Genomic DNA, 22,737 nt, shown 5'->3' with positions numbered 1-22,737 from the left:
CCGGCGTACTCAGTGTAGGTCAGTGTAGCAGGGAGGCAGCACAAACATTAATAGTCCTCTAACTGTAATAAAAGTGTTTATAATCTAGCTTTGGCTCTTGTAAAACCCTGTAATGCGTCATTTGGAATAATTTCATTTGGTCTAAAATTAAAACATCTTTGTAAAACCACAACCTTTCTTCTCATGTATTAATTATTTTAGCCGGTAGTGTTGAGTGATGTGCATCCTGTGTATGCTGATTGTTGAACAAATCACCAAGAGGCAGAACATTTAAAGTGAAATATTGACAGGGCTTGATAAAAGATTATCACAGGCAACTCTGCAGACTCTAAAGAAAATGTGAATGAGAGGAAACTCTGGTTGTCTGTTATTGTGGTATTCTTGGGGAAATTAGTTAAAAACAAGACGTGAAGTGAAAATAAGTAGTTGTTGTACCTTTTAAAAACTTCAATAATTTACAACAGCGTATCTTTTTTTATCAAAAGTAATGATACTACTTATAATACTAAAATAAAATGTCATGAGACACATGGGTGAAAACCCTAATCTCTCAGTGAAAACAAGAAACTGCACCAGTTTTCAGACAATTACAAGTTTACTGCAGACCACATAATATCTCCAGCATGGCTTGACTGAATTAAAGACCATTGAAATGTTGCCATCGTTCCACTGATGGGACAAATGGGAAATCCAAAGTTATGATCAGAAGTTTTTTTAGATTATTATCATGATTATTATCTGCCCTTTTGTTCTTCCACTGGTTTCAAGGATCAGCTGACATGTCACTTTAAAAAAGTATTTTCCCACTAAACCTCAGTGGTATCCAGTCATGTACATAGTTGTGGTTTTATCTCCCTCTGAGCCAGATATTCAGAATAATCTACAGATCTTTTCGCTAATATTTTCCTTTTAAAACTACTTTTCGCCAGATGTAATGAAGAAAAGAAAGAAAATGGAAAACCATCCAATGTACTTTTGTAAATGATCCAGAATATTGCTGATTAAAGAGACATTAAAGTAAAAAAAAACATTTTCCAAACTTTGGGGCTCCATATTTATCTCAATATATAGGCAAATTAAAATATTTGCTGCACATGGCAGGATACTATGTGTGGGTGTAAATATATTTTTGTGATTTGGTTCAAACCTGCACAACACGAGTTCTTTGTCGACCCAAAAAGCATTATCTCATTTATCAGTGTAGTATAGGTGGCTGTTTATGACAAATCCCTGATAAAATGTGTCCTCAGAAATCATTTATACATATTTACAAACACAAATAATTATTAATTATTGACTTGTGACAGTAGAGGCCTGCACATGATTCGCTGCCTTCCCAAAAAAAATGATAAAAGTCCATTATTCTTCATCCGTGTTGAGTTCAGTAGCATCAGTCTTTTCCTCTGTATGTAATGTTTGTAAAGGTAGATGTGGCTCCTTTGTAGAGAGGATTGTGTCCCTGTTGGTCAAATACACGAAGAAGACATAAATTAAACTGAGTTTCACAACAAACAAGTTCATTCTTATGGTTTAGTATTCTCGGTACATTTGAAAAAAGGAAACCAAGGGAAATGCAGAAGAGAAAGAAAAGTGTAACGTTTTCATTTCAGTTACTTCGTGAGCACCTTAGAACTACACTGTGTTTCTTAGTGGTTTCAGGGTCTTTGGGATTTGGGTGTGTTTTAGAGGCCTGTTAGTGTTACCAGTAAAGGATAATTAGCGTTACCTAATTTAAACCCAGCCCTTCCGCTGGCTTTTGTTCTGCTGGGAGTAACAGCATGCCCCAAAAATAATAAAAAACATCTTCAGAAAACGAATCAGAGAGACTGCGTGTGTGGCCTTTTGTGTGTTAGTGTCTGTGTGTTAAAGGTACAGTCATGATTGCATTAGTGTGTGCCATGTCACGCTAAAATAATTAATCCAAGGAAAGAAGATCTAGTGCATTTAGTGTTGTTTAATTTATCTTTTTTATTTACATCTAAATGAACCTTGACTATACCTTTCGTTAATCTAAGTTTTAAACAAAGAGCCTAATAAAGAATGTACACACACATGTCACCACGTGCTACATTTACTGACCGTGTCCCACTTGGCATGAGCGCGTTCTTCCTCAAATTTTGCAAACTCCCGTCTGTCGTGAATGGTGACCAGCAGTTTCCAGATGAGTAGTGCCGCCAAGCCGAGGAACAAGATAGCTCCTGCCACCGACAGAAGCACCACTAAAATGTCTGGACCCTTGGGGCACTCTGAATTAAGGGAAGAAAAATATATTTAAAATAATAATGAGAAGGGGACACAGGAGACGATTAGCAAGGAGGCAGTCCAGAGGAAGTGATAATGATTTCCATCCTGTCATGGCACTAGATGATGTTGCTAATGTTCCTCTGCTAAATGCTATTTTTTCAGGTTAAAAGTGTGCTTTTAAATCCTGAGAATATTCACTTGACACTTGTCATCCTAGTCATTTCATTATAAATAAATCTGCTCATTACCTTCTTGATTTATAATCGCTTTGTCCAGAACATGTCAGAAAATGGGGTCCATCCCAGTTTCTCAAAGTCCAAGGAGATGTTTTTTAATGTTATTGTTCAATCTGACCATATATAAATATATTTATATTCTCTTTATTATAATATAATATTATATTCTAGCATGAAGGCTTTCTTAACGATATTATCTGTCAAGTGATGCACGATTAGATCAATGGGACCTTTAAATACCGAAGAGCAGAGAGGAGGATGGGCTGATGGGAAATAGTAACCTCACACAACCAGGCCACAAACGTCCCTTCCCTATTTATGGTCTGGCAAAACTAAGGAGGAATTTGATTTGTAGAGTTTCATGCAGGCTGTACAAAAGATGTCTGAAATAACTCTCCCTCTAACATGAAGGCTTATTTTCCATCATTAGATGTTCTGGGAAACTTTCTCCGAAATGAACCAACAAACATGTTTCCGAATTAACATGAGAGCACTTTGAGGCCATGTACTGCTGAATCATTCTTTATTTTATGCCTACAACTTCTAGTCTAAATAGTTGTTTGAGAGGAAGTCACATGATCTCAATCTAAATAGTTCACTGATTGGATTTTGCCCGTTTTCAGGATGTATTCATTAACGACAATGCAAATGGCTCTTACTTGGAACCAGTTAGCTTAGTTTGTTTTTATTCCCAGATGAAGCAGATTAGCAGCATTACGCTCTTCACAAAGCTTCATAAGCCCTTAAACCTAAAAACTTCTGAACCGCAATAACAGTTTGTTTTATTGGGCACTTGGGGGCAGTGGAAACAAGCTGTAAATACATGACATATTGTCACTTTTAAATTGATATGTCTTACTTTTTAGCTAACAGTGGCCATTTCTTCTATAATATGCCCCAACCAACACTTGAAATATTTATACCAGCTAGGTACTGACTTTGCCCATCTGCTGTGCCTACAATGATCTTTACAAACAACAGATGCGTGCTGTTACCAAAAAAGACACTTAAGCAGTGAGAGTGAACCAAACCAGTTAAGTTGTGGGCAGGAAAACCAAAACAATTAGCGGAATTAGCTGACAGTTGCTATTAAGCTGTGTGGAGCTAAGAGGGGGGATTAATCTCTGTGGGTTTGTCGCTGCAAGTGGCTTCTGTCACATCCAAGTAGTCATCTTATTTATAGTGAATATAAGCTTTTTACCAAAGCTGCTATCATTTTGTTTGTTGAGCACTTTGTAGTGAATATGATTATTCTATTTGTATTCATGAACTGAAGTCTGGCAGCAATTGAGTTTCTTCATTGCAAAAATGTCTTACCTTCACACTTCTAGCCACCAGTGATGAGAGCCACCTGGTCCATATGTGTGAGCACTGTTTGTTTGCCAGACTGGATGTATGTCTGTTTACTGTATGGGACTATTTGCAGTGGTGGAATATAACTAATTACTTTAATCAAGTACTTAAAGGTAGGGTAGGTAAGTTTGAGAAACCGGCTCGAGATCGCTAGAATTTGAAAATACACAACCGGAGAAAATCTGCCACTTCCTTATAGAGCCCCTCCTCCAACACACACGAACGCGCACATGACCAATGAGGGCATGAGATAAGTTTGTGCACAGATGGAAGGCTGACAGGCAGGTAGGCCATCCAGTTATTTTAGCCGGGCCGGCTAAAATGATTGGTCGTGCTTTTTACAGTACTACGGCTTCCACAGATGACATTTTTTTATGGATTTTTTGTCAAAGCACTTAAGATATTCATTGCTATCGGGATGTTAAGAGCATTCCATGGAATATAACAAAAAGTGTATCTCGAGCCGGTTTCTCAAACTTACCTACCCTACCTTTAAGTAAAGTACAATTTAGTCAAAAAGAATACTTAACTAAAGTATCACCATGTTATACTACTTTATACTTTTTACTCACTACATTTATTTATCACTCATAACATGGCCAGGTACATTTAAATATAAAAATACATAATATACCTATTTGATATAATGCACTACTATATTACTTATAAACCCAGTATTTAGCAAAGTCTCTCAAATTCGCTCCACGCTGACAAACTTTAAAATCCTCATGAAAAAACTGGGTAAAATAATATTCTAAAATAATACAATTCTGTGAAAGACCAATTTGCATACTGGGTACTTTTCTTCTGATACTTGAGTACATTTAGCTGATAAATCCGTTGTACTCTATACTATTCTGAAATGGGCTATGTGCAGAATCAGTACTTTTACGTTTTGTACTTGAAGTACATTTTCATGCTAATACTTTTGTACTTTTACTCAATTAACATTTTGAAATCAGGACTTTTACTTGTAATGGAGTATTTTAAGACCTATAGTGTTTCTGCTTTTACTTCAGTAAAGGATCTGAGTACTTCTTCCTCTGACCATTTCTCTGTGTGTGGGACAGCACATACAAATGTGCATAGTAGTGTTGGGTAACATAGTGGGGCAACCAGGGTGAACTTTTACTGCCGTCTTCAAAGCGTTTCTCCTCTTCCTCTCCCCATTACTTCTATTTACTGCTCTTTGGATCCTATCGCCCGATTCATTATGGCTTATATGTAAAAGTCAGGTTGGTGCTTTGAGACTATTTTTTAATTATCAACTTCAAAATATGTAAAAAATTGCAAGCCACCTTTTAAGCGCCTGGTTTCCATCTTGTCCTCTTTGCTTCTGTTCTCCTTTGTTACACACCTTCATGTTTCCTTTCTAACATGTTCTCTATCCCTTTCTTTTGCTTGCTTAGTTTCCTCTCTTATTCTCATGCGTTCCTTCTGGAAGAACATGCCGAATCAGCGGGTTCCTAGAGGAGCAGGGCAGCTGTTAACGACCCTCTTTGACACGGCGGGGTTCCCTGTGTTCAAGGCAAATGTTGGTGTACTTCTCTGCTCTCCAGTTGCGCCTTAATTAAACACACACATTCATTAAAGGCAGACCTAGGGGCAGACTTTCTTTGCGGGCACTGGTGGTCATTAAAGGCTTTCTTACCTCCCCTCACTCTTTCTATTTGGCCGCTTTACAAGCAGATGAAGGGCAGGCCGCAGGGAAGTGACAACTTGTACTTGGGTGGAGAAAAAAAACACTGATTGTGAAGGCAAGTGTGCTTGTTTGGCTGAATGGAGATGCTTTTGTGGTTGTAGATTCAATCCTTTTTATCTGAACAGTAATTTCTTCCATTGTGCTTCCCTCATCGCTTTCACACTGACTTACCAACCTCCCCAAGCGTTTCTAAGTGCTGTTAGTTTTGGCAATGCTGTCTTAGACCCCATTTACACGGGAACGTTTGCGTTTACGCACCGTATGCGTTTTCAAAAAAGTCTTCCGTTCACACCATAGACTGTATATATAAATACATATTCACACGCATTCGATTCATTTAACGTGTCCGTTCACACGAGACCGCTGGAAACGCTGTAGTACATATGCCAGGCCTGAAAGTGGCGCTGCTGCCGCCACAAAATACACCAAAAGCAGCGAAGAAGACCCCGGAGCATGGTTGCCATGGTTGCCCTTCTGTTTATTCTCCGCGGTGGACGTGTGCTCCTGCTGTAATTCTCTCCGGTAGTCCACCAGCAGATGAAAAACACCCACCTCTCCGCCTCTCCCAAGGGACGAGGGGACCGTGCGGCAGAGTTTCCGTTAACATTTTTTATGTCCGTTAAAGTTTATATCTTCTGTACAAAATTAGAAAAGTGCCGGTCAGAGGTCTTCTTTGTTATTTATTGAGCTTTAAAACAAATTCATAACGACTCTATATAATAGCCTAATATAAGAATAATAAACTGAGCCTCTCTTGCTTTCAGTTTTCCACAAAGAGGATCAACTTCCAACCACACTACATTTTGGTTTCCACAGTTCAACTGCCCCCTATGTTTGCTAATGGGAATTGGGCAACATGACTAAAAATAACTTTGAATTGACCTGGTAACTGGGGAACGCTGTTATCTGGGAGAACAGAAGCACTTCTGTCTTCCTGTTTAGTTGAGAAACGATTCACGCACTACCTTTTGCCGTCATTTGAGCCTTCATTTCCCCGGGAGATCGTACCCGTTCGACCGTAGACAGGATTGCATAACGTTGAATATTCTCTTCTTCAAGCGCTTGTTCTGGTCCTTACCAAATATCTGCTGCGTTATCTTTTAACTCCTCCAGATTCTTCACCAGTTTGTTGCTAACTTTGTGTTTTGTGTAGAGGTTTGTGTGTAGTATGTTCATCTCTTACCTGGCTCTTTGACGACAAACAAGATGGACTTGCCGCTGGAGTCCTCATAGTACTGGAAACGCTCCACACAGTCATCCTCATCTTTGTAAGTGCAGTTCACAGCATTTGTATCATGAAGCACTGCATGAACATTCAAGAGAAAAAATGGTATAACAATTGGTAAAGGCACTTTTGGTGTAACAGATACCTCAACATCTTAAGAAAGCTGCAAAACACATTGATATTTGTTAGATGCAACATGGAGCAACTTTAATAAACTCCCTTTTAATTTCACATTATCTTTTAATCATAGAATTGTTTAAGAAGCTTTTTCTGTTATATCGATTTAATTTCTTATATATTGGCGTTTATTTGGACTTCTTAACTACATTCAAATCGGGATGCTGTGTTTAAAAAAATAAGAAATCAATCATTCTTCCTCTTATACATGGCCACTTTCATTGAAACTCAATAGCATTGTTGCTAAATTCTACACATTCAGGGGTTTTGCTTCTAAGATCTCATCATAATTTCTTTTTACTTTTTAATGCTTTTCTATTTCAGAAATATTTTGGACTGTTTATTTCTTGTGTCTTCATTTCTCTCATGTACATTGCCTTGTGTTTTATGCTGCTGCAACGCAAACATTTCCCAAATTGGGATAAATAAAGTACCTATCTATCTATCTATCTATCTATCTATCTATTAGCAACAGTTATAACATTTTCTCACCTATTTCATCCACAAGCACAATCTCATCCTTGCAGATTCGAGAGCAGGTGTTGTCGTCGAACAGCTTGCCCCTCTTAAAGTGTTTGCACTCCACACACTCCCTTTAAGAAGGAAACAAACATCAGGTCATCATTTCAAATAACCTTTTAGAATACTGATTATGATATATGTGTGCAGACTCACTTCTTCATGGTGCAGGCGTCGGGGCAGGTGGGGCACTTGTCACACGTGGCCCCGTAGGCCCCTGGCTGGGTGCACTCACAGGCCCCACACTCACAGTGACCCCTCCCATTGCACAGCAAGCCCACGTTGGACATACAGGTGTCGGTACGTCTGGAGCAGTTACAGTTCTCACCCTGCCAGTCTGGGTCACACTGGCAGAAACCACAGTTACAGACGCCATGGCCTGTCAGGGGGAAAAAAGGATAGAGGAGATTCTAAAACATTGTTTACTGATACAACTACAATTTCAACACGTGCTATTTGGAGTAAAATAGCAAAAGAGGAAGCAATTAAACAACATAATCTATCAATAGAAGTAGTACAAAAACAGGGGTGTGGTTGGAGTTGTGAAAGAGGGAGGAAAGAAGAGGATGGCATGTCTGTCATTTCAGTTGTTGTGCATCATTTGTTTTAAACAACTATTTTGATAAGCTTGTTTTTATGACTTAATCATTCCATGTTATAAACCATTGAATTCATATCTCCCCGGAGCACAGCCTGTCACAACAGGACATCTTTGGGAAATGTTGTTCCTCTAGTATTTAAAATAAAGTTATGTGAGCTGGAACCAATGTCTGATGGTCAGAATGAGTTGGTAATGACTGGACGTGGTACCACAAAGACTCATGAATATATTTACCACAAGCTGTGTCATTTTCAGTATTTCCCCGTTACGATGACAAGTCTTAACTTTGAGAAATGACTTGGTCCCTCCTCTCTTTACACGGTACCAAGTTTTACAACAATGAGTGAAATAAAAGAACAACGCGTTTACCGCCATGTTACATTTGATTAATTAATAATCAGTGTTTTGTCTTGCTAGGACATTTCATAGCTCCATAAGTATTGTATCTCTTGAATTGTGATCGCAAACAATGGAAAAGCAGAAGTTGTAACTTATGTTCCTGCAACTGTTAAAGTGATTGTGTGTCCGTGGTGTCTGGAAAGCTTTTATTTTGGGCTGCATGATTCAGTGTCGGTGTGTATGTGGGTACATTTGAGCACATTGGTTTGCTGTTTTTCATGTACGTGTGATGTGTGCATGCAAGAGAGTGACAATGCAGAAAACATTGTGGTCTATCACTGCAAAACAATGTTCAGATAAACAATGAGACAGGAAGCTTCTTGGGTCAGTGGATCTGTCATTACCACTCGACCACAGGACCACTGGCTTTTCATTAGACCTTTCTGTGGGGGGAGCAAAGAAGACTATGGTCCTCACACTGAAAAAGGTATTTCAAGACAACAGCAGACCATGTTTTACACACAGAACAATTCCAATTCTCCCCCACTTAGCCCCTTCCTGACCAAACATGGGTTTATTTTTAGCCATTACACCACACATGCCAAAGTGTAAGCACAAAGGTATTTTCATGTTAATCTACGGGCTTTGGGGAATACAGCCAAAACATTTCTGTGTGAGAGCAGCGAAAGGGGGGTGAGTGATACATGATAACTGATGACGTATTGAAGTTTGAGGCAGTCTGTGCCAAAACTTGAAGCTGAATTATGACATACCCTTAGCAAAACATATATAACTACTTATAAGTTACTAAAAGGAAATGCCACAATAAAGAAGAGCACTTATTTTGCCTCCATGATCTCTAATTTTCTTCCTGCTTATTTGATACTTTATATTAACAGTTGTTTTGGAGTCTTTTGAGGTTTAGATGAGAAGACTAATGCCACTTTCCATCATACAAAAATCTGAACCCTTCCCTGTTACCCTCGTGTGTTAGTCTATGCTAATATAAGCTAACCGGTTGCTCTCTGTAGCTTTTTTTAAACTGACAAAGGAGGATCTTGTAATCTAATACTCAGTAAGAAAGCAAATTAGTGTATTCCCCAAAATGATGGACTATTCCTCGTATAGTTTATTGCAAAAGATAAGAAAGAGATAACCTCTAGCTGTCAGTAATGAAAGCAAATAAACTACCGTACCATTAGGAAGAGACGGACAGCATGCTATGCATTGTCTAACCCCTACTTAACACAGCTAATCTCACTTGAAGAATCGCTATTAAAATCCCTATTACAAACATCTTTAGAGTATGATGTGTTATGACTTCTTGCTGACATCATGTCTCTTAAAACATGAGGAGGAGGATCTTGAGGCTCTGAGTTAAAGCTCTTATCAAAAACAAACTCATTCCTACAGAAAAGTGAGAGTCAACTCTGAAGTGAGCTACCGTTAAACTTAAAAAGTGTTCTCTGTGAATGAATCCTGCTGAACTCCATGGTACAAAAGCACGGCTCGGCTGACAAAAACATACAACCTGAACACACGCACACAGGGTGAACAAACTACATCATGTTTATTATAAGTGGAGCCATGTCCTGGGCAGGAGGCAGGGTTGTTTTTGTATGTAATTCCCCCCAGATGAGGTGGGTGGCAAGTCAGTGTGGTGAGGGGGACTGCCAACTCTCAGAACAAAAGCGGGCTACTCTCATTCTCTATTACTCTACCACAGACAGTCAGTGGGCAATTTTAACCTTCTTTGTCTATTAATTGTATCCATATGCTTGCTGTGTGCTGTATAAACGGAATAGTTCAATATTTTGGGAAAGCAGCAAATCACATATAATCATATTGGAGATGCCGTGACCCTTTTGCCATTTTTGAATAATAAAAGACAATTTGTGAGTCATTTATTAAGAAAAAAGTCAGAACTCAGTTGTTCCAGATTCTCCATTGTGACCATTTGATGGTTTCTACAATTGTAAGTTAAAGATCTGTGGGTTTTAGACTGGTCATACAAAACGTGACATCAGAAGATGTCACCCTGGTGTTTGTGATATGACTGTGATGGGCTTTTTTCACTTCTGCCTTAGCATAAGTTGCAGTTGTTGATAACATTTCTGTCAATTAACTATTATCCTCTCATGCCCCTACAGTAGATAGAAAACAGGATCTTACCTGAGCACAGATCCCCCTTGTAGCGCAGGCAGTTGAAGTCGTCACACTCACACAGCTTTCCCCAGACCTTTCCAAAGTCGCTGTTGTGACACACACACTGTCCGCACACACAGTCCCCCCGGCCACTGCAGATGGCAGACTGGGGTCCTCCGGAGCCCGCGGGCCCGCTGCAGCGGTCCTGCTCCGTGGGGTTATAGTCCCCCTCGGCACACTCGCAGTGCGGCCCCAAGCGACCCGGGTGGCACTGGCAGATGCCGCACTCGAAGGTGCCGTTGCCATGGTTGCATTTGGGGCTGTTGGGCTGGGCCTTGTTCTGGCACTTGCAGTCGCACTCAAAGTTGACGGTGATGGAGAGAGAGTCCTTGAAGCCCACCGGCTTAATGATGAAGGTCTTCTTCTTCTGTTTGGGGCAACCACGAGCTCTGGCTTCAACACTGAAAGACACCTGGAGGACAGGAGGGAAGTCAAGTTAAAATAATCCATGATTAGGGTCAAAGTCATGCTTAGAGCCCTTTTTATTAGATTTTTCATGACATTTTCTGCATCCACACTTTGTAAAACTAGCCATTCTTCTGTATCAACCTGGTGTGGATTACCTAACATGTAACAGCACTTAAATGGTTCAGTTAATGGTCATTTAATGGCCGCTCAAATTGTGAGCATTCTCTGTGGAAACTGCACAAAGACCTGACACAGGGAAGGCCTCCATGTGTGTTAAGTCAAAGTATTTGTTCATTCAGCGCTGTATCCAAATCTGGTAAATGTCCAAAAGGGGGAGAAGTTACTACATCTGGAGAGACAACCATATATGGAAAAACAAGAGGGGCTTAGGCAGAGAGAAGAAATGTACGGAGGCCAAAAAATGTCACCTGGAGTGAGAAGAGAACAAGCCAAAGAAGCTGTGATGAAGAAAAAATGCTAAATAAAAAGGAACTAAAAGCATTCTTTAAGCAGACAGTTTGCTCTAAATGGAGATGGCAGAAGTACAGAAGAAGGACGGAAAAACATAATTTAAGAAACAAAAACAGTCCTTATGCATGTTTTTCCATCATCTGCGAGGAAATCCTACAGCCAGAAGGGAAATGGAAAGAGGTGAAAGAAGAATTTGCAAAATTGTAAATGGAACCAACTAACATGTTATTTCTGCAATTGTATTATTACAGCAACTAAAGGTTGGACACATTGGCACGACAGTTGACAATACTGTTACCAACTTGTGTAAATGCAGCTACCCATTTAACATTTTTAAACAGTTACAAACTTCAAACACATTTTCTTAGATAACCACTGCAATTACTCAATGGGATACCATTATTCAGGGTTCTTACACCTTTTCCAAAGTCAAATTCAAGCACTTTTCAAGCATTTTCAAGGTGCATTTTCAAGCTTTTCAAGCATCTTACAGCTGTTGTAAATTACATATTTATATACACATACTTATACTCAAATGATTATTTCCCTACCTCACATTAAATCAGATGTTCTTTATGCTATAAACAACCAAATGTGTGTTTCATAATAGCATTCTACATGAGGATGAAACATTTAAAATGTTAGAAAAGAAAACTAAGTTTAATATTTCAAAATGAGTGACCCATCTGTACGTAGACTGGGCATCCCATATAACCTGGCTGAGCCAATATAAAACAATCAGCCAAATAACTTTTCAATATATTATTGATTACTATTTTTGAGGTACTTTTAGGTTGGCAGTAAACACAAGTCAGAGGTAAATGGTGTACTTTGACTCCACTACATGTATTTAATACCTTTAGTTACTTTACAGATGTGGATGAATGATGTGAAATATAATCAAGTGTTAAATCAGACTTTAGTTCCACCTGGAGTAAATTCAGAAGCTACTCTGTAGTATACAAAGTCATTCAAACTAGCTGCACCTTTACCAGCTTTGAGAACACTTTCATGATCAATCATTATAAAACATATCATATACAATTATTAGGGATGCTCCGATCGCCAATTTTGGAGCCGATCGCCGGAATCAGTATCGGCCGATACCGATATCGCTCTCTTTTCCTCTCTCCCCCTCTCTCTCTCTCTCCTGACAGCCCGTCAGTATCTCCTGCAGCTCACTGATCCAGTAATGAGCGACCCGACAGTGAAGAATAAATATATTTATAACTAGTTTAGCTTGTTCCAGAGGTAGATCAAATAGCTAAGTGTGTTAGGTCTAACTCTTAATGTGTGTTCTGCTCCGCTCACCGGTCCGTCACAGCGGGTGGAGCTGCAGGATTTCTGCTTCACACACACGTTGCATACCGCTATTTTATTGTCATTTTCGGACACTTAAAATACTGCCAGACTAGTGAAGCCATTTTGGCGAGCTTGTTTTGCCGCGCACAGAGAAAAGTGTCATGTATTTTACATGCAACGATAGCCTAATCTAAAATTCTCTACTCTGGCGTACCTTTCGTGTGGTGTGTGGCTCGTCAGCGCAGACTCTCGCATCGTTATTGTTGCACACTTTGCAGGAGGCTACTCTTGGGCTTCGCTTGACCCTCGTCTTAGCCATGGCTTGTATTTGTCTTCTGCTAGCCAACGCTCGTTGAAACGGCAACCTCCTGGCATACTGTCATCTATCACTCTCATCAGAATGCCCAGGTCACACACTTAACAAAAACACTTGCCGGTCACGCGCATTGCGCGGGAAGGCCGGGGCGGAGCTGTTTTATGTAAAAGCGAAGCAATTAAGCGCGCTCCGACTTCTTTATTTTCTTTTAATCTAAAAAGCGAAGTAAAGCATTTACAATTTCAAGCACTTTATCCCAAATTCAAGCACCATTCCCAAAATTCAAGCACTTTTCAAACCTTGAAAACACCTTGTACAATTTCAAGCATTTTCAAGGATTTCCAGCACCCGTACGCACCCTGCATTATTGGAACCATTTTCTTTTGCAAACCAGTTTATTTTTAGGGAATTTTACAAAATAAAGTATAATTTTCTTTTTACCTCTGCAACCTACTTATCCTTGTTGCAGGATTTTGACATCATTTCCAGACATTTCCTGTGACAAAGTGTGACGATGACATTACTACTACATTTGAATGCAACCGTTTCCCAGCTAGTAAAACAACCTTAGTATGAGGACTTGGAAAAATGTATGGACTGACCGTATCCCCTATCTTGAGCCCAGAGCAGGATTTGAGGCCAGGGATGAGCTCTCCATTCAGACAGGTGGCATTGAAGGACAGGGACAGCTCCTCCGGGACGCCTTGAAGCTCCAGCTCCACCTTGGACCGGATTTTCTGTTAACAGCAATGAAGAACAACAGCGGGAAACACATACACATGGTGGAATGAGTATGTAGGGTAGCACACTGTGAACAAAAATCACATGGTAGGTGTCCATTTTGGTTGTGCGGAGCCAAATCCCTCTTTTTTTTTACAAATACATGTAAGCCAATACACTCATTTAAGTGTGCATACATAAGCAAACAAGCTTTTATGCACATCTCTACACAAATTAACAGCTATGACTATTAAAGCAAATGTACCAGTTCCCTGCATAATAAACTCTAATAAAACATAAATAATGAAAAACAGCCAGTAGCCTCCCACATTTGGTCAGCTTCACACCTCGGCCTATGTGGAATTTTTTTGTAGACTTTTGCTCGACAGTGTGTATGACTCAGATGCTGTGGGTGTGTGTCAGCAAACACATGTCATCCACTGAAACACTGTCTAGCCTAAATGTGTGTGTGTGTGTGTGTATATAACACTTACAGCGTAGGCTTTCAGAATGAGTTGAATAACGTTGCCCGAGTCGTTCGACAGTGTTCCTACTGTGGTGCCAGGAATCAACTCACTGTAGTTCTATGAGACAGAAGGACAGACAGATTGGAAGACTGTTGTCACCCTACACAGTCAGGAAAACTAGCAATAATAATAATACCGATATTAAGAAATAACAACAAGGTGCAATAGTAGGATGTCTTGTTTTTAAATGTTTTATTCTTACACTTTAAAACGGATGCCTACCCGATGTTATTTCACTTCACCTTCATGGCCAATGGGAGCTTGATATGCATTTCCTCTATTTCTTCTCCTGTTATGAATGCCTTAATAAGTAAGTTATGACAGTGTTTCCCATTTGGGAAATACTGAGTTTGCATATTGTTTCAGTTTCCAATGCAGGATCCAAGAATGTCAGTTTAAAACCAGCGAGGTTTGGAGGACTTTAGCTACAGTGTGTTTAAGATGACATGATTACTGTGTTGGATTTGTCACCCTCTCAATTTCAGTTTTCAAATATTTGCTTAATTTCCTCTTTTAAACAGAACTTGAAGAGAATCAAATCCTGGATGTTCTCAGTGTGAATGCAGAGCTACTGACCTGGTACAGAGGAACCACAGGGTTGGTGACGGCAAAGATGAGATTGATGTTGTTCTCCGACGTCTTCTCTGTGATCAGAGCTAGAGAAGGGTAATCCTGAGGAGAAACCGGACAGTGTGGTTAGCAAACATAAACTCTAATATATTTATTTTCATACTTTAAACAAGGGGGTGACATTGCCTCAGTTTCTCTCTCATTCTGTTTCTGTCTAAGGTCTGCGCACCAAAAACACACTTACGGTTAACACTAACCATGGTGGTAGACATGCTGTACATATTGTCAGAGTTGAGGTGGCACTTCCCGTCGTTTGGCTGCACGATTCCAGCCAGACGACCATCCAGAGCCATGTGAGTCTTAGCGTCCGAGGTGAAGATCAGAAGGTGGGAAGCACCGGGACGCCAACCGATCCGCTCCTGGAACCCATTAAGCCAGGTTCAAGCAAAAAGAAGGAAAGTCAAATTATTTAAATGAGCTTTTGAAGGAGGAATTACTTTTTTTCCGAATTACTCTTTAAAGGTCACCTATTATGCAAAATCCACTTTTATACATAAATATCTGTCCCCTCTGCGTTAAGAGATTCTGAAAGTTTCAGGAAAAAATATTTGCTCACTTTTTGTCCTGATCAGATTTTGGCCACTTTATGATGTCATCACGTTTTTTTGGCTTGTGTAACCATAAGCCAATAACAAACCAAGGTAACACCCCCACACCTTATCACCTGAATCTCCTCCTAGAGCACCATTGTGTTCTTTTTAACCAAATATCTTGCAGGGGGGCGTGGGGAGTGGCAGTTAATTTGCATTTAAAGTAACAGACACAGAATCAGCACTTTTGAAACAGGGCTGAAACAGAGGGGTTTATGGGATGCTACAATGCATGATCTGTTCGGTATTTCGAGCCAAATACTTCAGAGACATCTTTTGTATATATCTGAGACCTATAATATATTGATGAAAAACAGTATAATAGGGGACCTTTAAGATCAACTTAAAACAACGACTATAAGATAAAATCAGAGTCATGTGTGTGAGTCGGTGGGTGAGTCTCTCCACCTTGCATACGGCAGCCTGGACGATGGCATCGAAGCCTCCCTCTGGGGCATCTCGGTTCCTGGACACCATCTGCTTCTTCACTTCCTCCGTGAAGCGGCCCACCTCCTCCGTCAGGGACAGAACGTGTTTGTAGCCAAACTGTGGCAGGCAGGTGGTGTTAATGCTGTCAATGAAGCAGAGAACATCAAGAGTTCACTAGAGCTGCTGTTTGATTTTTCATTCATTTCAACATCTGTATATGTCATTGTAAAAAATGTGTGGCCTCCATAAATTATTAAAAGCAGTTCAATTTTATTAAAGCAAGGGGGGTTAATTAACATTTAATTAAAAGTCTCTCCTACACTGCTGGTTGACCCCTTTTTTTCTCTGTATTCCACATTATTATTAGACTAAAATTCCCCCCTTTTCTTATCTTTTACACAAACATTCCTGGTGGCTGGAGCTCAGCAGACTGTGTGTAAAGCACGTGACCCCCTAGAGACCCTAAACCACCAATTCCCCCTCAGAGGAGCCTTTGGCCGGAGTAACAGCCTTTAGCATCAGGACGCTCTCAGTCTCCGGGCAGATTACCTGCGGCTGATTCCCAGTAGCTGACCTAGCACCACTGTAAGCCTTTAACAAGTGCTGTGACTCCGGGCATGCTTGCGTTTTGACTTTACAACACTGTGTTTAAAGGTGTCCTCACTATGATGACATCATCTACCTTATGAAGCTAGTTTTCCACAAGCAGACATAAACAACCAGTGAAATCAACACCAGTGGGTAATAATTAAGAATGCAAAACAATGGTAAATGCAATCACAAAAACAATCTTTCTATAACAATGGGATCTGGATTCTGTTTAGGTACCTATATGAGGCCCACTGTTCAAAATGTCAGTGTAGTTGGACAATGACAATCTTAAGTCCCAGACTACATACATAACGTAAAACAAATTTAAAAAAACAATAAAATGAGTGCAAGAAGAAACAGAGTAGAAATAAAATGGTGCAAGAGAATGTGACAAGACTAAAGGGCAAGTAATGCAGGAGAACTTAACTACTATAAGTAACCAAGTTTGAATAACGCCCATAAAGTTGCATAATACTGTACGAAGAATTTATTATAATTGTCTTTTACCTGTAGCAGGGGTTCTTCACAGCCTCGTTGGGGGATATGTACATGTAAGGCGAGAGCGGCTTGTCCACAAAAGCCCCAAAGCCCATGCGGAGGTTGCTGGTGGTGCGGTTCATGGCCTCGGCCAGGCCTTTTCCTAGAGTCCTCAAGCGGAAGAGGTCATCGTTCATGGAGTAAGAGAGATCCATGAGGTAGTAGAGATCCACAGGGTAGTCCTCTACCTGACGCACCTTCACTGTGAAGCGCTTAGCATCATCTTGGAAGGGAGATACAGAAACATCATTTTTCAAATAGATTTTCTTCATGGTACATCTTTTATAAAATGTTCTTGATATTCCCCAATCTCTCCACTTCAGGATGTCAGAAACGTCATTCCTTACCTGGCCTGAGGGTGATTTGTAGTCTCTGTGGTTTAATCTGTGTGACATCTTGCGTGGCCCCTGCTGCCTTGTTACTGAGGGGCCGGTCCTCGATCACCTGGAGTTTGCTGATTGGAGACTCCAGAGAAGACGTAGCACAGCCTGCTGCCACCAGGTTACTCTTCAGGTCACACCGGGAAGATCTGGCAAACCCCTGGCCGAAGTCCTGACAGAAGAGGCATGTACATTTTATACAGAGAAGCAGTCAGCTGTTCAGAGGTATTTTATGTGTTAAAAATGTGTCATACAGATGTTTATTTAGAGAATTCCCATCTGGAATAAAGCTTTGTTGAGAGATAAGGGCATGTTGGATTGATTTGAAGGATACGTGATGAGGAAGTTCAACATTATGTTCCTGTCAAACTAATTTCTTGGAATAAAGATGCACTCCAACATCTTCGCAACACAATTAAGCAAATTCCCCCTCAAATTAAAAAGACCATCCCATTTGAACACTGTCTGACTGTTTAACCAGTCTCAGCAATGGTCCAAGTGAAGTCATCCTGAGAAAATAGGGCACTTGTGTGAAAGGCTTTGTGTGTGGACTCCACGTTCTACAATGATAAATCACTTCAGATTAGTTTGAACCAGAAAACATGACTACATCCACATGCAGTCACACGAGGACAGTCACTGTGTCTAAAGTGCCTGGATTTCACTTTCAAAATGGAATTCATATTCACCTGGACACATTTGATGTTGTAAAAACTGAAATTTCTCAACCAAATTAAGCGGTTAAAAGGAGGTACCACTGTTGGCTTGCAAAATGTTCATTGCCTGAATGAAGTGAAGTGGAAAAGGAACCCACCTCCTGTAAGCACCACGCACAGCTGGGGTGAACAGCCAGACACTGCTTGCATGTGCTGGCCCCTCTGGAGGTGCAGACGTTAGAACCTGTAACCAAACGCTGAGCTGCTTAGTTTTTACAAAAGCAGCCAACAGCAATTAGTGTTTACCTTATTTGTGGGTTGTTGTTGTTACTGATTTCAATTCAAATTAAACACATATATTATACAGTATGAGGAACTTGGCTAAGGAGCAGAGTTTAGGTATATTTGATGAGAACAAGTTAAAGAAAAACAGTTTGTTTAGAGAAATCAAACCAATTAGCAAAATGAAACACAAATGAGAAGTTTTTCAAGTGTTAGACAAGTGAGTAAAAATACTAATTCTACATACCTAATGTCCTTGACTCACTGTCATAACTGTCAGTATTTTCCTTTTTATTACTGCTTTTTATTATTCCATTCAATGTCTATGTAAATACTGTTATATTTTACTGTATTTTTTATTTTTTTTTACATTTTTCTAGTTCTCTATCTGTTTTTTTTTACTTTTATGTATGCACCACGACATCAAGTCAAATTCCTCGTGTCAACCTACCTGGTAATAAACCTGTTTCTGATTCTGATTCTGATTCAAAGGCAGGAAAACACATGCACATTTCACAAATAAACATCACTGACACTTGAATTGAAGAAGGACATGCAGATCTGTCCCAGTCCAATTAATCTGAAAGCATATCTTTTTTAAAGATTTAGTAGAGTTGAAATCTGGTCTGATGTTTTTTTCTCCCTGGAACATATTTTTGGCTGCACGGGCAAAACATGTAAACTACATGTCAGCACCTACCGCATACTCCCGTTATTCCAATGCAGATGTAAAGACACATCCATAGTGTCCTGCCCGCCGGGAGAGCACCCATCCTGGTGCGGCTCTGAGAGGAAAGAGCCTGCCAACGAGCTCTGCTGGAAGTACAAGCAGACCAAAAGAAGAAAAAACTCTCTTCATCTGCAATCGACACAACTCCAAATAGAGTCAAATGTCTTAACGCCACCCCCTCCCATTCTCCTCATCTACAGCTCTCATTATCATACTATTAACTGCAGTGGGCGGGAAAAGTGCAGCATCCACAATCTGTGAGGAGGTTTTCTTCTTGAGGAGCCGAGGAGGGCAGGTCTGAGCATCAAACATGTGTTGTTAAATATATATAACTTGTTAAACCAGCTGGTAAGTTGTTTTGCACCCTGGTGTCTGTTCTGAATCTGTTACTCAATATCGCGTAGGCCTACGGTTAATATTCAAATGTCATATACATGTGCCTATCTCTTGGCACTACAATATGCCTATATTTTAATTAGAAGAGACAAATAGCTTCCGCAAAAAACTAATTTGTAGTGTAAATTCTCAGTGGAAAATGTAGGTTTTATTGGCTGAATCACTGAGTTGTGATGTGTTTGCTTTATATTAAATGCAAATCAGCAATAGGCTTAATGTAAAGTAAGCGAACAGTAATCAAGTGTATAATGAGGTTAGTGTATGCTGCCCACTAGTGGACATCAGCTAAGGACGAGTTTCACTTCTTGGTAGGTCTGAACACTTTAGCTGCAGGGTGTACAAGGAAAAAACAGACTTTTTTCTGTTATTTATGCCACAAATTACCGAATAATGACTTAAAGATAGGTTGAAAACGTAACTTTGATCAGATAATAGTTTAGCCTATTATTGAAATATTTTTTAAGCACTATTTGTCGGTTGTCCTAAGCTACATCTGGTTGTAGTTTGTAATAAAATCGGTGCTGTTTGGAGAGCTAAGTGTCTCTGTTAGCCAAATTCTGACTAAATTGCGTATTTTTCACAAGCTGTAAATTGCTGTGGAGCCACATTGAGTAAACTACAATTATTTGGCAAGAATATTTCTTCATAGTCAATGTAAGCTTACCACAGTGGTCGTCGTAGAATTAACTATTTGCTCCATTTTTTGCAATTAGAAAGTAAGTCAAAACTTCAACTAATATCCAACCGACTTTCTCGCTTTTTTCTACCTCCCTTTGTTTTGATTTGCATTCCCGGAAGTAGGCCTAAGGCACGTGATCTGATTAACACGTCAATTTCGGTGACATGATGAACCCCTCAAGCAAGGTAAACATTTGTGTTTACATGTTTCCCACAGTAGCCTACAAGCTAACTTTTCTTTAAAATACATTAGTATGGTTAACAATGGCTGGACAACACAGGTTTTAATGTGAATATGATAGTGGCTTAATAAGTACATTTAACATCCTGCATAACTATTTTGTCCTTGGCTTTAGTACCGTTTACATCCACCAGATGTCATTTTCTTCATGTGAAATCTACAGTTTTTTTAAATCTTGTGATTGATGCATCTGCACAAGTGTGGATTTCATGGGTCTTAAACTTATTTAAGTTTCCCCCAACTCAACACTTCGTTTAGTCTTTCAGTCTTTTGGCCTTTGTTAATGATTATTATGATCACTGAAGCCTGTGAGTTGACTGGGGTGGGAGGATACTGCAGGGAAAACACATTTTAGTTAAATTGCTAGTGAGGTAGGTGAGTCTCTCCTGGTTTGATTCATGGAAAACATCACTAGTTCTTAGTGTTTGCGTTTGGTTACACAGTCACTCAAGGTTAACCTTTATTACAATTATTTGACCCAGACTTATATGCCTTGTGTTTTGACTCCAAGCTGAACTTGCCCTGAGACATTTTCAACAATTGATGGAGAGTGACAAGGAATATGTTTTTTGTTATGACAAACAAGCTTTTAGGATATTTCGTTTTTTTTTTAAATATATTATTAACTAGTACTTATTACTACTATTACTTAGTCTTATACCCCGTTTATCTAGGCCCTTTTTGTATCTTGTGTTATATATGTCACACTGTGGGACTGCGAGAAACGGTATTTCAAGATTTCTGTATGTATAACACATGTAGACATTTTGACAATAAAGCTGACTTTGACTTTGATCTCAGATGAAATTGTTTCATTGAAATGAGCGATGTTGGCATGGCAGTGAGATGTGACGAGGACTGGCCATGGAGCGGAGCCTTGTGGCCAAACAGATGTAAACAATGAACACAATCACTACTAGAGACAATGAAGACTGGATTACTTCTGCTCATCAGTTTGAAAGGCATCGATGCCACACGATGTGCAAATGTGTGCACAAATGTCCCTTCTTCTTCTCCGTTCTTTATTGTTCTTCCTCTCTTTGTTGCTTTTTGGACATTTCTCCTTCCTCTTGTGCCTTGTGTTGCTCAACTTTCCATCTGTGACTCTCTCTCTCTTGCTTCATGTTTGCCTTTCCTTCTCTTTTCAAAACTTCCACAAGCAGTTGCACAACATGCTGCGAGGGAAAAGCTCCTCTTTTCTCCAGCAGGTTTGATTGACAGCACCCCTTGCCCACTCTGCAGTCATTGTATGTGTGTGTGTGTGTGTGTGTGTGTGTGTGTGTGTGTGTGTGTGTGTGTGTGTGTGTGTGTGTGTGTGTGTGTGTGTGTGTGTGTGTGTGTGTGTGTGTGTGTGTGTGTGTGTGTGTAGAAAGTGCTTGTCCTGAGCTTTCCGTGTTAGCAGCATAATTTTCTTCAGATGTTAAACCAAATCAATCAGACCATTTTACAGTACCAGGTACTGAAGTAAATAATTATTACTGTATCAGATTTAACTGGTGATTGAACAAACAAAACCTTTTTGTTTACAACATGCAGACCACTAACACATTTGTCCAAGTTCAGCATCAGCCTTCTTTACTCGAAAATTACGTTTTAAATAGGAATATAAGAAATGGAGAGTACTCTTTCTTCATACACTTAAAAATACAATTGTAGTGAATCGTTTGCGTTTTCAGTTTCCTATCTACTTTAAACAACCACCAAAAGAGAGTCACTATTGTATGATGAATACAATTCCTAAATAACATTACAATATATATTTCTTACAGTGAGTTTGTTATTTAATGTTTAACAAATTCTCCTCTTTCTATGTCTATTCTAGGTGTAAAAATCCACTATTATATTTAATTTTAATACAACCTTAACCTTTCTATATGTACTTCATATACTCAGTAAACCTCTTTTTACTTTCCCTTAACGTTCCTTTAGATTAAAAGCAGTTATTATCATTATTATGCAGAGTATGTGCAAGGCATTGTGGGTAATGTCGTTTTTGTGAAGGTGCTGGGGACGACACCAGATCCCCGTTTGCCCGTTTGTCGGATCAGAAAGCGCCTACTTCCTGAGCGTCAACAGGAACAAGAAGGTAACACTTTATATACTTATATACATTTATTATATTACAATTAAATTAAATGTAATAAATACAGTTTTATTGTTTCAAAGTATCTGTGTCGACATGAAGAATCCCCGAGGAGCGAGCGTCATCAAGGAGGTACTTTAACATTAAAATATTATTAAAAACTACTTTT

General features: G+C 39.6%; 1 protein-coding gene across 4 annotated transcripts; it reads right to left on the bottom strand.

Annotated features, from left to right (window-relative positions):
* Window positions 1–576: 576 nt before the first annotated feature.
* itgb3b (integrin beta 3b) lies at window positions 577–20,316 on the bottom strand. Of its 4 annotated transcripts, none has more exons than XM_034118822.1 (16): window positions 20,231–20,316; window positions 19,141–19,256; window positions 18,317–18,402; window positions 17,470–17,674; window positions 17,093–17,345; window positions 15,974–16,136; window positions 15,173–15,334; window positions 14,922–15,017; window positions 14,313–14,402; window positions 13,701–13,835; window positions 10,569–11,013; window positions 7,613–7,835; window positions 7,430–7,530; window positions 6,719–6,838; window positions 2,080–2,246; window positions 577–1,459 (listed from the first exon to the last, which is right to left on the bottom strand). In XM_034118822.1, exons 2-16 carry the CDS (start codon window positions 19,211–19,213, stop codon window positions 1,391–1,393), a joined length of 2,388 nt encoding a protein of 795 aa, XP_033974713.1. In that variant the 5' UTR covers window positions 19,214–19,256; window positions 20,231–20,316; the 3' UTR covers window positions 577–1,390. The 4 variants fall into 4 exon arrangements, with proteins under 4 accessions (XP_033974713.1, XP_033974710.1, XP_033974712.1 ...); XM_034118819.1 differs by having other exon boundaries at window positions 18,317–18,420; window positions 20,231–20,298; XM_034118821.1 differs by having other exon boundaries at window positions 18,317–18,420; window positions 19,141–19,253; window positions 20,231–20,269.
* Between the last annotated feature and the right edge of the window lie 2,421 nt (window positions 20,317–22,737).

The sequence above is a fragment of the Trematomus bernacchii genome, unplaced genomic scaffold (genome assembly GCF_902827165.1).
Source record: "Trematomus bernacchii unplaced genomic scaffold, fTreBer1.1, whole genome shotgun sequence".
Taxonomy (NCBI): Eukaryota; Metazoa; Chordata; class Actinopteri; order Perciformes; family Nototheniidae; genus Trematomus; species Trematomus bernacchii.
The sequence above is the reverse complement of the archived record's forward strand: the minus strand, read 5'-3'. Positions and strand labels throughout refer to the sequence as shown.

Bases quoted from the DNA above. Each gene is read 5' to 3' on its own strand.
- itgb3b (XM_034118819.1), bottom strand. From the start codon at position 19,213: ATGGGTGCTCTCCCGGCGGGCAGGACACTATGGATGTGTCTTTACATC. The intron at 15,018-15,172 runs GTTAGTGTTAAC...GTTTCTCCTCAG, and splicing joins ACAGCATGTCTACCACCATG to GATTACCCTTCTCTAGCTCT. The intron at 2,247-6,718 runs GTAAGAGATGAA...CCCTTAATTCAG, and splicing joins GTTTGTCGTCAAAGAGCCAG to AGTGCCCCAAGGGTCCAGAC.